The 14,655-nt window shown below is 35.0% G+C and overlaps 1 protein-coding gene across 4 annotated transcripts; it reads right to left on the reverse strand.

The window, feature by feature from the left end:
- On the reverse strand, nucleotides 4,348–12,384 carry LOC109718390 (U-box domain-containing protein 7-like). Of its 4 annotated transcripts, XM_020244612.1 has the most exons (7): nucleotides 12,370–12,384; nucleotides 12,070–12,198; nucleotides 10,765–10,851; nucleotides 9,856–10,041; nucleotides 9,115–9,222; nucleotides 6,449–7,626; nucleotides 4,348–5,596 (listed from the first exon to the last, which is right to left on the reverse strand). In XM_020244612.1, exons 3-7 carry the CDS (start codon nucleotides 10,819–10,821, stop codon nucleotides 4,825–4,827), a joined length of 2,301 nt encoding a protein of 766 aa, XP_020100201.1. In that variant the 5' UTR covers nucleotides 10,822–10,851; nucleotides 12,070–12,198; nucleotides 12,370–12,384; the 3' UTR covers nucleotides 4,348–4,824. The 4 variants fall into 4 exon arrangements, with proteins under 4 accessions (XP_020100201.1, XP_020100202.1, XP_020100203.1 ...); XM_020244613.1 differs by lacking the exons at nucleotides 12,070–12,198; nucleotides 12,370–12,384 and adding an exon at nucleotides 11,523–11,984; XM_020244614.1 differs by lacking the exons at nucleotides 12,070–12,198; nucleotides 12,370–12,384 and adding an exon at nucleotides 11,352–11,513.

Genomic DNA, 14,655 nt, shown 5'->3' on the forward strand with positions numbered 1-14,655 from the left:
AAGCCTTTCAGTGCTCGTGTGGAAGTGGGAATAACAAAGGATTTATCGATGCCATTTAGATCATAGTGGATTGATTGATGAGGTCGGCGTGGTTCCTACTGATTGACTTGGCATGGACTAGTGAAAGGCTTTCCTACATTTATTTCGACAAGATTGTGCATTTGCATAGGGTGCCTTCGTCAACTGTTTCTTATTAGGACTCTCGCTCCATTCTCTCACTTTTGGCAAAGTGCGCAACAAGCGTCAGGCACACGACTGAGTCTTTATCTTGGCATGCCACAGACCGATGGTCAATCGGAGCGAGTAATTAGAGCAAGTAATCGAAATTTTCAGTGAATGTTGTTTGAGCACGTGTGAGCGAGTAATCAAAATTTTCAGTGGATGTTGTTTGAGCACGTGCGTTCGTCTACGATGAGAGTTGGGAGAAATACCTACCTTTGATAGAATTTGCCTATAATAGCAGCCACTGGACAAGCATCAACAGTTCAGATTGGTCAAGGATGAATTATAATTGCTTACTTTGGTCTTTAAGCTAGAAAAATCTACGCTTGGTGATCATTATCCTCTAAAATATCTCCTTTTAAATCTTACAACAATAAGGTTCGAGGTTAGTTTAGGCCCAAGTGAGAGGCTAGTTTGGGCCCAAGAAAAAGCATGCCCAGGATCTAGTTATGGTGGAGGGGCCTCAAGCTGTGAATTTACCAAAATGCCCCTCGATACGTCCAAAATCCCGAATTAGCTCCCAATCTAAACTTCATCATGAATACTTTTCATAAAATTGCATTATATACTGGTTTCATGCGATTCAAAAGGTGGTATTAGAAAGATAACTCATCAAGCATTTTTATAAAAGAAATTGGAACTCAGTTCGATCCTAAAAATCGTATCAGATTCACTCTCAAAATCAATGCATGTCTGATGAGTAGAAATTTGAGTCACCGAGGGTCCAAGTATAATTGGGTTTTCCAACAGCATATGAGTAATATTTGGATGGTGGCCACCAAATATTAGTAGTTTTGAAATATTAGAAACATTCGGTATTCATGTATTATATGTATTTCATGACTATTCGAGTATTAGCTACTCCAATGACATAGTTTTAAGTTATAGGCACATTCATTATTGAAATTTGGCACAAAAATTGTTAGATTTGCGTAATTGTGTCTAGTAACTATAAGTGATACACATTGAAACAGTTGGGGAGCTCTTTTTTTTAGCGTACCTCCCTCGTAGAATTTTTTTTATTTACTTACTGTGTTGCGTATTTAGTTTCAGTGAGCGAGCGAGCGAGGCGTCCAGTAGTTAGTAGTAGATTTCAAAATTGAGCATTATAAAGTAGTATATTTTGAAAATTGATGCATCAAACAAAAACTTGTCATGTAATAATTACTAGTGTAGTAACCCGCGCGATGCAGCAGAGAGAAATATCGAAGCAATCATTTTTTCTATCATCGGTGCTAATCTGGAGAAATAAGCCTGAAATATGTAATTCATCAAGTACTATGAAATGAAAAATTTTAGTGTAAATAGTTCGCAAAAATTGATGAAAAACTACTAAAGATGATTGAGAGCTAGAGCAGGTGGGCATGTCCTTATTAAAGTTGGTATTATTCATGCACTATCAAGCATCAAATAAATTAAAAACATCTGGTTTGTTAAGCACAATAAACATGAAATTCATAAGCTCACTTTGATCTCTCCTCAGTTCACAAAAGCTAATATACGTTGCTCCATTCGCCAGCCTGCATATTCTCTGACCGAACAAAGGAGATGCTATTGCTGCTGCTATTTTCTGATAAAGAAACCAAGACCTCTCCAAGGGGTCCACCGATCAACGAATGTGAGTCCTCCGTAGTGTTACATGACACAGTAAGACCAAGTAGTATAGAGATTGAAAAGGAAGATGATATAACATTACATCGGTCTTAAACGCATTGACATTCTCCTTTTGGCTGCAATTTTTCAACTCTTCTGGGAAAGGGAAACAGAATCCGTTCAGATCTGTATAGTTTAGCTTCAGCTTGTTCTTATATTGTTGCTGATGAATTGTATTGTATGTTCTCTCTTCACAAAAATTCGATGTTGGTTTGGTGTTTGGATCTGTAGACTTGGATGGAAAGTTCAAGTTGGTGGTGTGGTGGTTTTTTTATGTTTTTTGTTCACAGGCTTCCTTGAATGTGTTTGAGTTCTGTGCATGTGGTGGTCATAGTAGTTGCAAGCAGGCGTGGCTTCTCTTAAGCACCTCCATATTTTGGCATCAGTTCGGCGGCACCTCCTAGGCTCGAACTCCATAGTATTTAAATACTTCAGATTATATACTGCATGCATAAAATACACATCAACGAATTAAAATAAATAAAAAATTATTAGAGTTATTTTCACTATAAACAAATTAAATTTATTAATCCTTTTAAATTCAAAACATAAATAGTACACATTATTCTAAGAGTGCCTTTATTGATATTAGCCAAGACCTAAGAGTTCTCAAAGTCATCCATTTTGTGCAGATAAGAAAATAGATGTCTAAAGATTACTGTGCATTTTGCGCCTAGGTAGATCTTTCGCATCCTCACCACCAAAAATTTGGGATATTTCTATATCACTATTAGCTTCCCCATATAGTGTAGAACTACAATTCTAGTCCTAAAATTAGCTCGGATTATTTTTTTTAAGATTTTTAAGTGTCACAAACTTAGCATACTACAATTTCTCAGACACAAAAAAATTGAATATTTAGTAAATGCAATAATGTATTGAACTTGTTAAAAGAAATGCACATGTCATCCTTTTGGCTCCTTGTTCGATCTCTGGTACTAAATTTGCCATGCTATAGGAGGACCACATTACCAGCGCTAAATTGTTACTTGGTTGCCTCTTATTCTAAATCTGAAAGGCATAAAGACTTGCGAATTAGTTAATGATTTCAGAAGCAAACTCAGTTACAATTTTTTTACTTTGGATACTATATGAAAAGTTTCGAATCATCAAAGTTGAATTATATGAATAAAAAAAAAAGAAAAAAAAATTAATTCTCTTAGGAGCACCACCACTAAAGTAAAGCAACAAATATTAAATATTATATTTTATATATTAGTACTATAGCTCGAGCACACCAAGCATTCGAGAAAATGCGCATGAAATGAAAACCAACTTATCGCACCACAGAGGGCAAATGTCTAGTGTATGCCAGTCAGCGCTAAGTAGTCTACTAAATACCTGGCAGATGTAATTGGACACTCATGGAAAATGAGTAGAACCTTTTTTTCTCTCCAATTCTCTGTCCTACAACCTCTCCTCTCTTCTCTCCACCTCTAGTTATCCAATCTGATCCCTCCTTCTACCTCCCTTTACCCTTAACTTCTTCTCCTCTTTTCCCCACACTCAATTTTCTCAATTGCCTGAGCTGCACCATCCATCATCCCCACCACCATCCTCGTCTCAAAGCATTCTCATCCTCGACGGATTGCAGCGAGTCTGGGACATTACAATTTCTATTAGAGTCTAAAGTTAAAGCTATGCTAGAAGCAGTAAAGGAGGCATAGAGCAGGCACAATTAACAATATTATTGAGGCTCCGTGGACTTTGAGGAACCTGATCAAAGAGATTCAAACTAAATCAATATTTTTTTTTTTTGAAAATCGCGCATCTACTGAAAGAGGCTAATCAAGCTGCAAACTGGTTAGCTCATTATGGTAGAACAAAAAAGTTATCTTTTGAGCGAAAAGAATCAACCTCTTTTGGTCCTTTCACAATTACTTAATACGGATATTATGGACGATTTTGTTTCACACCAATCTGCGTATTATAGTCTAGCCATAAGCTGATTTCAATAAAGGCTCAATTTTATTTGTTAAGAAAAAAAAATAAAAGATAATTTGACAACTGAATTAATAATTCTGTCATATCGAGACATAATTTAAGTCATACCATGTCTGATGGAGATGATGTAGCAACTATGATATGCCAACTTGGACAAAAATTTTGCGTGCTTGTTTCTTTGTTGGTTGACCATTAAATTTTCAAGTTTGGATAATTCTACTATTATATAAAATAAAATTAGTTTTGTTAAAACCTTTTAGGGAATTTATAATTTATAGTTCATATAGAATGACACCAAAGTTAGAATAACAACACTAGAATTGATAAATAATATTAAATATACTTAAAATGTAGAATGGTCATTTTGGAGAGAAAGAAATTTAACTTTAACAAGTCAACAAAAATAGAGAAATATAATTGCAAACTATGATATTTTGAAGGGATATATTTGATCCAAAACTCTTGTATAAATAAATATGCAATATCATAGCTTTGTGGTGACACTTACGCAATTAAGCCCTTAAAGTATAAATAAATAAATAAAATAAACAATTGGAAGTGTCAACCACAATGTTTAAGTTGGCTTGTCCACCCCTTTGGGATTATGATCACAGAATAACATACCCAAGGTATTAAAAATAATCTGTGTTCAACTACATGCTTGAGTACAAGATAACTGTCGCTAACAACCAAACCCTAGTAACCCTATAAACACAATAACTGACTATACATTCTCATTCAGTACCTAAAAAAGAAAAAAGAAAAAGAAAATTACAATCATCTAAATGAAAAATTTTCAGAGTTGCCGGAAATACAAGTGGATGACCAAAACATCTCACCGAGTACTCCCTCGAAAAACAGCAAAAAAAAAAAAAAAAAGAAAAGAAAAAAGTCATCAGCTTACCACACTTCTAGCATTCCCCTACTGCAACTATACTAACTGGTCAGCTCGGTAGATACATACACAAAGAAAAATTCCATACGGAAAGTATCACACCATCTGTCTCAGAAAAGGGTGACCGATCTTGGTTTTGAGAAAAATCTCATTTTCCTTGAGAAAAACCTTGAAGATTTCGAAATCGACTGCTTTTTGGCCGAATGATCCATGGGACTTCTCTCTACTTCAGAGATCGGTACGGGTTGGTTACATGAACTGTCAAAGCACTCTTTATGCCTTAAATCCCTCAAAAGTCGGAGAAGCTTAATAGACGTCTCTTTACCCTCCTCACTTCCGTTTACTGATATGTCAACTAAAGCTGGAATAACACCTTCTTTCATCACGAGCATGCAATTTTCGACACTATGCGAGCATACAGAGTGAAGTATTGAAACCGCATCTTCCTGTTCATCGCGGTCACCAATGTCGAGAATTTCCACAATTGAAGCGAGACATCCGTTTGTTTTTGCTATCAAGTCCAAAGCTTCTTCAGTGTCGCTCATGTTGTGCAATATTTTGAGGCAGTACTCTGATAGTCTACCGTCTTTCAGAACGGAAGCAAGGGTTGAAATGCAATTTGAGGAAATTAAAAGTGGTTTAATGTCACTATGAGACGAAATTTCGGAAAGGATTTTAGTGGCCCGTTCGACTAACTTGGTGTCTTCAGAACTGAGAAGCTTTATGATTGAAGGGGCGATTCCAGAAGAAACGATGTGGGATAAACAACTCAACTGATGCGACAGCCTCTCAAGTATCAACAAAGATTCTGCTCTTATTTGAGAATTGACTAAAGTTGCCAAGAGAGGAAATGCACCCTCACTCAAGGATAGAATCTCGACCCTGGATAGGAAAAAGAAAAGAGTTTCAGCAAGGAGCAAATGTTTGAAAGGAAAGAGCTATAATACTGGGTAGTTACAAAATAGTCCTTGAAGTTTGATCCCAACTTCTATTTCGTTCTCAAAGTCCTACTTTCAACAATTTAGTCAGTTAATGTCTGTCTGGCAAAACAATTTAATGCCTTCTCAAGGAAGACACCATGCCGACTCAATAGTCTTAGGATTAGCCTGACCTGGCAGCACTCCTAGTTCTAAAGACTAATGGAAGGACTTAATCCTTGTGTGAAAACAAACAATAAAACTGAAGCTTTGCAGACAATTGCAATTCGAGCCAAACTGAAGGGACCAAATTTGTTGTTAATCCTATATGGTCATTGAAGGTTGAATCAAATACTACAAGCATAACAATATTTTTTAAATTACCACAAGTATGAAAATAAAATGTTTCCTTATTCAGTCTTCTTAAACCATAATAATATTAAGAAGGAATGAGAAATACAACAAATTATACCTCTGGCCTAACCCCAAGCCAGTAAAGGTCGTGACTTCCAAGTTCCCTCTTTGGGGAAAATAAAATAATAATAATAATAAAAGAATCTTTCCCTAAGGTACATTCATGGAAGGAGGCAAAGTTATGAAAACCTTTAGTTTAAGGACATAATTTATAGTTTCAACATTTAAAGGTGACAAAGTCAAAATTTGGATATTTATAAGTTAATTCCCTGATTTTAGCCTTCCGCCCACTGATAAACAAGTATGGATGTAACAAGCTCATCTCTTTCAACTAAATTATTCATCTAAAGCACTAATTTCTGACAAATTAAATGAAAAAGGAAACCAAAAATTGAATATTTACCTGCTATTACTGAGAAAAGCCAGAAATAATTGAGCTCCAGTTTTCAGTGCTTTAACATTTGATTTTTCATGAGAATTCGTCAAAAAACAAATCAATGCATCCATAAAACCATTGGACAGCATTGCATAGCAAGTTTCCTCATCCCCTTCAAGAAGCACTTTCACATTGTCAACAGCTTTATCTTGGAGCTCTAAGGTAAGCTCTGAGAGAGTATTAAAGAATCTCAAGAACATATCATATTCAAACTTGGAAAATGACTTATATTTCTGGTAATCAGCACTCCAAGGGAACAATGGAGATGAACTACCCTTTGAAATCTCCATTTCTTTAAGGCCAACTGAATCCAAGAAATTGCTGTTTTCAGAGGATATAAATGATACATTGCTATGATCACTTTGGTATACATAATCTGCGGATTTCCCATCCAAAAGAGGTGTAGAAATATACTTCAAACTAGATATAGAGTGAGAATTTGAAGATTCCCATGATCGGAATTCTTTAGAAGTAGATTTTGCACATGGGCCCAGAATTTCTATGTCATTTTCTCCGCGCCATTTTGAAATCAGATCCTTCATACAAGTATTAGGAATCAAAGAAAAGTTTTCCAATTTCTTCTGTGTCTTAGGGCATGTGTCATGCCCCTCATTAAACCACTTCTCAATTAATGCCCGTTCATAAGTTTGCCCAGAAGCAATAATAACCGGATCACACATTACTTTTGCAGAAATTGGGCAACATAATTCTTCAGGAGGCATAACAGATCCATATTTGTTGATTTGATAGTCACCTTGGTCAGCAGAATCATCAGTTTTTTCCGAATTAATAATGTTACTTGTAGACTTAATCCTTGGAAATTTCTCTTTGTGCCCACCAGCATCGAGCATATTGTGTTTCCCATACTTTTTTAGGAGATACAAAAGGAATTTCAAAATCCGTTCTTTTTTTGAATCAGTGCCACATATTTTCTCCAGTAGCTTTTTTATCGATCGTCTTTCTATTAATAGAGCTTTTGGAGTAGTCAGGTTCAGTTTTGAAGTAGCAATCTGAAAGGCCTCAAGTTCAAGCTCTTCAGTTGAGTCGTTTCGCTGAAGCAGTTCTAGAATAGCTTTTCCAGCCCCCTCTTCTGTCGAATCAATAATGAACTTTGCATCCCTAAGATAATCTAGAAGTTGTGCAATCTGTATTTTCAAAACAATCATAAGCCAATTTAAAAACAAATATTGCGGATTTGCGGCAAGGCAAAAATTGATGAGAATATGTTGGTATACTAAATGATTTAGAGTAAAACAAACAAGAAGGTCCCTGAATTTCAACAAATTGCAATTTGATCCAAGGTTTTAAGTGTCCGTCGGCACGAGCCGTATCCACCGTGCCGTACCATGCCAACAAGATACCGACACGATACAGACCCTATGCCGATAGCACAGCTCAAAACCCTCCATTCTTTAAATTAGTAAGTAATTTCCTCAATAAAGTTCAAAAGATGTGATAAAAAGACATAATAAATAGTTATAATATTTTGTTGCTAAGAAAATAAATATTTCATGCTATTATGTGTCGGCACACAAGAAATTTTTGACCGGCACGCATCGGCGCGGCTCGACACGCACCATGCCGTACCATGCCGGCAAGTTTCCGGCACGACCCCGTGCCATGGCACTTAAATCCTGATTTGATCCCTGATTATTCACATAAGCAGACTAGCCCCTACACTTTTCTAATTTTCCATCCAAAATCTCTAATGCATTTTAGGAGCTGACATATAAATCTGGAAAGTAAAAAACTCAGCAAGTACATAGCAAGAAACCGGGCTAGTTGGGGCACTAATCTGATGAAGTCAAAGATCAGGGATCAATTTGCACTTCCATGAATGCTCAAGGTTTACGGAGCTAGCCAATACATTTAATAACTTACCGTAGTACAACGATAGTAGAATATAAAAGACAAAATGAAACTTAAAAAAAAAAAAAAAAGTGAGGTGCCTGTGAGCCACAATTCTGTATCTAGCACCGCATGTAATCATTGCATGTAACAACATGTAAATTGGTCCAGTTATGCATCTAGCATCACATGATTTTCTATTTTCCACGAGGCAATTGGTGCAGTTATGTAATCATCATGGATATGTTGAAAGAGCAATACAAGAAAAGAAAGATCATAAAAAGGATAAAAATGCGAGTTGTTCTTTTCTTTTTTTGTTAGATTTCGTATAACAATTTTTTAGATCAGGTAACTTGACACAATACACAAGTAAAATCCTATTCTTTCTTTTCCACGGTTAATAAAATAATGGTTGCATAAGTGTATGCACTCAACACATCACTGGTTTAAATTGCTCTACAAAATAGAACTATTACAAGGGCTCCAGCAAGTTCATAGCCACAATTGCACTAAAAACCATATCATTTCCCTACTGTAACACAAAATTAACCTGCAAAAACAATATTGAGATAAGTTCTTAAGGTTTCAATTAAATAGAGAGCAACACTGCCCTTCTGAAATATACCTCAAGTTGCAGCTCGATTTGGACGAAATGTGAATAAACACAAATTAAACTTGCTGAATTTAAAAAACATGCTTAAATATCACTTTGTAGATGTTACAGTAAAGCATGCTAACACGTGGTTCAAAACATTAACAGTCATGAGAGAATATCTTTCACTAACCTGAGCAGCTAAAAGAGGTGGGACCATATTCTGAATTTGAGATAAACTTTGATTCAGCGAACTCTTTATCCTTTCGCATCTTAATAAGATGGCTTCACCAGTAAGTGCCTGACATTATAAATATGAATAAGGTAGAAATATAAGAGAAACGGATGAAATTCAAACTTAAACAGAAAGATGCACTAGTTATAAAAAATTAGAGCAAAGTGAAACGATTAACTTGACAATGTAAAATAAAAGGAAATGACATAAGATCCCCGCAGATTTTTCTATTAATCTTTCTTGTAGAACTATACTTTGCCATATTTCTTATTAGTATTGGCAGTGATTCTATTAATATTTAAACTATATATTAAAAAAAAAAAAAGATCTTCCAAATGGGAAAGAAAAAGAAATGTGGTTTTGCGTTTTCATAAAATTGAAGTAACAAATGGCAGAACCATAAAATCAGATAAGCAGAGTAATCTCCAGAAAAATTATAAGCAATCATTTTGCAAAATAAAGCTTTTTTTGTTAACTTAGAATAATCAACAAGGATTATCACAAAAAATATCAACTTCAAAGGGCATATGCAAAAAACAGATTTCTCAATGGTACATATGGAGAAAATTTTGCAAAGGTATATATGCAAACCCCTAAATAAGGGAGCACAAATGTAGGTCGATATGCATTGCCTATGCATATGGAGTTCAAGATTTAAAAAAAAAAAGAAAAGAAAAGAAAAGGAAAAGAAAAGCATACCAAGTAGAGTTTGCTACATTCGGAACAGTGCTGAATGATTAGCTTTCCTTTCTCAACTGAGGTATTTAAAGAACATAGCGCATGAATCCCTAAACTGCTTCCCGGTCTAGCAGATTCCATTGCAGGAAGAATAGAAGCGATTCTATCCAATATCTTTCTAAGCTCACAGCAAATTGAGCCATGAACCTAAAATAGAGAGTAAAAAGAAGGGGGGAAAAACTATGTAAGCTAAAAAAGTCGCAAGAAAAATAAAAACATGAAGTGGTAGACATTAGCATACGAAGAGCAATAAGCACAAAAACTACACCAGTCAAAAACTCCTGATTCCTATATTTTTCAAAGACTCAACATGTTTCAACTTTCTACCTTCAATATCTTCTTACGTGAATATATTTAGAGTTGTTCCTATTAACAAGAAGAAGAGTTGGAAAAAATACAATCTAAGACCAGCTAAAAACACTAAAACTGCAGACAGTAAAGGCAGCAACTGGATGAGTCATTTAGAAACAACCACGAAAATATGAAAGATTTCACCAAGATCATATTTTATAGGTCATTTCAGCACTCTTAATTAACAATTTTCCATCAAATACATGACAACTATATTGCACTCATGAGTTGACCAAATAAATATAATAGATTATCAATGATCTTCTCTAGCTACTTATCTCCAGCAAGCAGTAAAAAATTCCTACTCTTTTGTCTGCACACCATTACTGCAGAAGAAAGTCTAAAGACACTATTGTTAAGCTTTAACAGATAAACTGTACTCACAACTGGAGAACAAAGACAGCTCTTATCCATTTTAGACTGTACTTACAATTGGAGAACAAAGATAGCTATTATCCATTTTATGGGAAAAAAAAAAAGACCTCTATCATTTAATTACATCAAGAGACGAGTATGTACCTTTACATCAGAAGAACTTTGTGGAACATGCACAGTTTCAGCAACATCATTCTCCATCCAAATAAGAAACTGGCTACTGGACTCAATCTGCAAAGAAATTGAATATGTTGATAAATTAAATAAGATTAAAAAAAAAAAAAGGCAAAGAAAGAGCCAATTAAAGCCAAAATGAAGACTATCATAATTATTTGTAAATAACCTGCAGCGTTTTAAAGTTTGTTGTGCAAAAGTAGTGGATGTGAATTATCTTAACTTCTTAACAAGTGTTTTAATAAAATCACCCTTATATGTTATAACAATATGATTTTAGAGAGACTACGACTAAAACTGGACTGGTATAATAACGACGCAGGATCTGGCGAACAACAGCTCAAACAGTGCAAGGTCGAGCTTCCATGAACCAAGCACATGCCACAAAGTAGTATCCTCAAGCTTAACCAATGTGTCAACAGAATTGAACCCACGAAAGTGATACAAAAAAACAGCACTAAGTGTTAAATACTCCTATCAGTCTCAGTTCTTGTGTCAGCTCGATCATCAAAAGGAAGTTTTGTTTTGGAAGTTTCATCACGGACTTAAAGTTTCACCTAGAACTCAGAAATCAAAGGCATTCAAATCCAACTTGTGTCATCCCTGATCCAAAATTATGTTTCAGAAAATGAAACAGAGTTTCAAAAACCGGACCCCCACCAAAAAAAAATAAAAATAAAAAAGAAAAGTAGACTAAAACAAAGGTTGGTTTCTAAGAACTTGCTCACCAAAATAAAAACAGGGGACTTTTTTTTTCTATATCAAGGAACTTTCATGGGTATATACACAAGAGTATTTCCAATTATAGGCATTTGTTTAACAAACTATATCGTATAAATAGCTACACATGGCCACCTATGAAAATTTAGGTAAATACAATTTATCTAAAGTACATCATGACAAACTCATATACAGTATGATTCAAACGGAAAAGCATCTATTCTCGCTACATGTACACTCCACCGAATAAATACTTAACTACACGCCAAACTCAAACTCAAATTCCCAACATGTGATTTATTCCTCGTAATCGCAATACAACAACCTACTAGATAAGGAATCAAATAGGAATTTTTAACCAGAGATGCTCAAAGCCACATAATAATTCACATAACAATCCAAACTAAACCTAAAAAGTGCAATAGAAAACGCAAAATTAAGCATTAATTCGACAATCCCAAGCATAAAACCAACCCTGACTACACAAACATGACCTAAAAATCGAATTTTGAGCGGAAAAACCGATAAGAAGAAGCGATTAAACAGGAACAAAACCTGATTTCGAGCACAAAATCCTTCTACGCAGTCATCAGAATCCAATTTCCCCCGCCAACAAATACTTATTAGGGTTTTCCTTGTTCTCTCGATGGTTCAAGGAGAAAGTAAAGATGGTAGTAATAATTGCTACGAAACAAGAAGTAAATCGATCGGTAAAAAAGCGACGTGAGGAGGATAGAGGATCCAATCGATCGAGGATCGCCAACCACCGATTATATGAGAGAGAGAGAGAGAGAGAGATTAGGTTCTAGAGAGAGAGAGAGAGAGAGAGAGAGAGAGAGAGAGAGAGAGCGACACCTAACCCGCGGAGACGACGACGCATTCGAAGGTGGAGGGGAGAAAGGAAAGGAAAGGAGACGGAGAGAGAGGGGGGTGCCGAGTCCCCCTTTTTGGCAGTTAGTGGGGCCCAGGCCCACTGCAAGAGAGGGTGGTGGGTGGAATTGTTCAAAAGTGGGAGTGGTGGTGACCTGGGGACCCACTTCGCAAGGAAATGACATGGTTAAAAAATAAATAAAAATCAAATAAAACAAAAGGTAAATCACAACTCTGGTGGTTCTCAAATTATCATATGTCCGCCACATTTTTAAGTTTTCAAGTTTTAATTTATCATAATTTTTTATTTGTATTATTTAGTTTGTCGTCGTAAAATTTTTCATTACAATTTGGTTGATCAAATATTAATACACCGTTAATCAAGAATTTAAGTGTAATGATACGGGATCGCGTCGAAAACTTATTAATAAGGTATAGGACGGTGCGTAACGGTCATAAAAAATACATGTGTTGATACATAATAACATAAAATATTTATATTTTTAGTAATAAAATATTTTTTATTATTTATTATGTATTTTTATCAATTCTTTTAAATTTTATTAAGAAAATTACTTACTAACTTCAAAAATAGAGAATTTTTTGCTGTGACATTTCGGCACGATACGGTAGATACGGTCCCTTGTACCTGTGGATTCAAAAATTCTTGTAGTTAATATAGCAATAATGCAGTCGTTGTTTTTTTTTTTTTTTTTTTTTTAGAGAGAGATAGGTAAACACGCTACCCGCTTCGTTTATTTCATTTAGAAATAAACTTAGCTAGAAATGTGAATCAACTAGGATTCGAATTTGGGTCTCGAGTACCGACCAACAAGCTCTTTGCCACTTGCTCTAGGGACGGTCGGTAATAATGCAATAGTATTATGACTGATAATGTAAGAATGACTAAAATATCTTATTATCACATCAGTGACACGTCAATATTAAACTAACTAAATTACATTGTGAAACTTTATTGTAATTAAAAAGATCAAAAAAGCTTGGGCCTAAAATTATAATATGTTAAAATTTAAAGTCTAAGATGCCCTAAGTTTCATACTTTGAGGACCAAAGTACCGTTTAGTCTGGGATAGAAGGGGAAATTATCACTTGCACGTACGTGATGTGGGGAAATTATCACTTGCACGTACGTGATGTATTTTATGCTTCGTGCAACGTACCAACTTAATTTCTCCTCGAAAAGTGCATGGACAAAATATGTACTATATATGATCTCTGTAATCAAATTATTATGTGCTGCAGTTTCATTTTGACTATCAAACAATAGAAAAAAATAAAAAAATAAAAAATCAATGATATATTTTTCCGTAGAAAACTATGGTGGTCAAAATATTTTTTGCCGGCTACATCTCACAATAAAAAAATAAAAAAATAAAAATAAAAATAAAGAAAAGATGAGCCTGCCTCACCATTAACTATAAAACTTTGAAAAAAAAAAATATGGGGCTTGATTGTTGTCATGCCCCGAGGCCAGTTTGAGAAAGCATATGTATGACGAATATTTATTTCAGAAATAAGAGTTGCTGACCGACGGTCCCTACTGCAAGTGGCAAAGAGTATGGTGTTTGATACCCGAGACCCAAGTTCGAGTCTTAATTGATTCACATTTCCAGCTAAATTTATTTCTAAATAAATGAAATAAACAAAGCGGACAACATGCTACCTTTCTCTCAAAAAAAAAAAAGAAAAAAAAAGAAATGAGAGTTGCAGAAAACACACCCTCCTTTTTTTGGAAAGCTGTCTGGCCCACGTAACTTAGAGACCCGCCACAAATACAAAATTTTTCTGTCCATACGGACAGAGTCTTACTTATATTTGCACGGCGTACTATCTTATATAACAAGATCCAAAATCACAATTACAATCCACACATTCACACCATTATTCACAACAACTCATATGATGAATAAATCTCACAAGCAACCTATTAGTTGAAAGTGCTCCCCCACTCGAAAGCTTTGTTTTTAACCTCTAAGTAAATCATCAATCGATTGCAATCAAAATCCGTTTTGCAAACTGTTTTCCACGCAGAAACGATTCATTTTGAAAACCAACTACCGCAAGGAGTAAAAACCAAAAAACGTAGATGCGAAAAAGTCAAAAATACCACAAGCCCGGAAAACTCAAAGTACATACGTAAACGAAAAACCAAAACCACGTTAGTCCAAGTTACTAATCATGCATAATAACCATGATTAACAATTTATTATTTAAACTACTAAAGAAGTAAGAGAGATTAAACGGGGTGAA

Source organism: Ananas comosus, linkage group 12 (genome assembly GCF_001540865.1).
Source record: "Ananas comosus cultivar F153 linkage group 12, ASM154086v1, whole genome shotgun sequence".
NCBI lineage: Eukaryota > Viridiplantae > Streptophyta > Magnoliopsida > Poales > Bromeliaceae > Ananas > Ananas comosus.

Bases quoted from the DNA above. Each gene is read 5' to 3' on its own strand.
- LOC109718390 (XM_020244612.1), bottom strand. From the start codon at position 10,821: ATGGAGAATGATGTTGCTGAAACTGTGCATGTTCCACAAAGTTCTTCT. The intron at 10,042-10,764 runs GTACATACTCGT...TCTCTATTTTAG, and splicing joins AAAGTTCTTCTGATGTAAAG to GTTCATGGCTCAATTTGCTG. The intron at 5,597-6,448 runs GTAAATATTCAA...TTTCCTATCCAG, and splicing joins GCTTTTCTCAGTAATAGCAG to GGTCGAGATTCTATCCTTGA.